At 34.0% G+C, this 1,438-nt stretch overlaps 1 protein-coding gene across 1 annotated transcript in view; it reads right to left on the bottom strand.

Annotated features, from left to right (window-relative positions):
* Positions 1-19: 19 nt before the first annotated feature.
* Positions 20-1,438, bottom strand: part of OCIAD1 (OCIA domain containing 1) — a 22,072-nt gene continuing 20,653 nt past the window's right edge. The window contains exon 5 of the mRNA XM_012639898.1: positions 20-1,218. Coding sequence (XP_012495352.1) covers positions 1,026-1,218 — 193 coding nt within the window. The 3' untranslated portion in view covers positions 20-1,025. The remainder of the gene's footprint in view (positions 1,219-1,438) is intronic.

Genomic DNA, 1,438 nt, shown 5'->3' with positions numbered 1-1,438 from the left:
AGTCATATTAGGTAAAGTAAATAAAGACTATATTTATATAACTTATGTCAGTTTAGGTCAGGGTTTGCTGCCAAACAAGTTCAGGTCAGATTTTATCACTAGTTTAATTAATTATTAAAAACAGAACAAAACTTTTGGTTTTCAAAGCTTTCTAGATTTTAGGAGTTGATAAGGAATTGTAGACTTGTACTTCCTATTTCTAATTCCTCAACTTTCACTGCAAACTAGACTGAAGAAGGAAAGAGACAAATGTTTGTTAAAAAAGTCTATTACTTGCTGGGTTTTGCCGCTGATGATTTCATCTAATTCCAACAGTTCTTTAAGACAGAGATTATCATTTCCATTGAAGAGATCAAGAAACTAAAAAGATTACAAAGTACAGTTACTTGCCCACGGTCCCATAGTTAGCAAATGCCAATCATGATTCAAATCCAGGACTTAATCCAAAATTGATGTTGTTTCACTTACATGTATGATCTTCAAAGTTAGTATTTACACAAATTTCACAAAGCATTATCACAGGAATTTTCTCACTGTAAGGCAGGTAAGTATTATTTCTCACATTACAGACAAGGAAGCTGAAAAGCCTTTAAAACCAGCCTATCAAATGTAACCACTGTAAAAAAGCCATCTTGAAGCTCTACTCCCTGAGACATAATTTATCATTTCTTCTTCACTAATTCCACCTGTGTGAGTATTTTCAATTACTGGGACATATTAGTAATTTATCCTTATATTTCTGTGTCTGCTAACAGACTGAGAGTTTTTCAGGGACAAAAACCAAGTCTAATTTATCTTTATGTCTTCCATACTTAGCAAGAGTGCCTGACACCTACTTGTCCTCAAGAAAAGTTGAATGAATGAAGGAAGAAACAAATGAACAAAATGAACAAACATGCTCAGTTTAGGCTGATGGACGAGTCTAGGCTGACAGCTGATGGTGGAACATACAGGTGATATCCAGCAGAAAAGGTCATCAAATAAAGTTTATACATACTCTGGACCATAAAATGCTGAAATTCATTTCAAGAGAAGTTTCTACCTTGGGCAATATGATCAGTAATACCAGTGGGAGCAGATTCATTCATAGAAGCACTGAATGGAATTGGCTCATAATGAGGTGGCATTTCTCTTTCTATGTTGTCTGCTGCTGGGGATGTCACAAAAGAGGATTGATCACTCACATTTGAGTCATATTTTGACTTTCGGGAATAATGCCTGTAAAAGAAAATCGCATTGTATAAGAAATATGAGTCATGGCCTATACCTTAAAGTGCTAAGGTATGAAAACAAGTTATCCAATTTCTAAAACAACCGTAACTTTTAACTGTTATTTATAAGCAATAAAATGAAGTCTGTTTCTTTATGCCACAGAAACACTTAAAAAATGTCCTGACCCACCTATACAACTTAAAAATTATTACTCTTAATATAGAGA

The sequence above is a fragment of the Propithecus coquereli genome, unplaced genomic scaffold, assembly GCF_000956105.1.
Source record: "Propithecus coquereli isolate 6110/MARCELLA unplaced genomic scaffold, Pcoq_1.0 Scaffold143, whole genome shotgun sequence".
Lineage (NCBI taxonomy): Eukaryota > Metazoa > Chordata > Mammalia > Primates > Indriidae > Propithecus > Propithecus coquereli.
The sequence above is the reverse complement of the archived record's forward strand: the minus strand, read 5'-3'. Positions and strand labels throughout refer to the sequence as shown.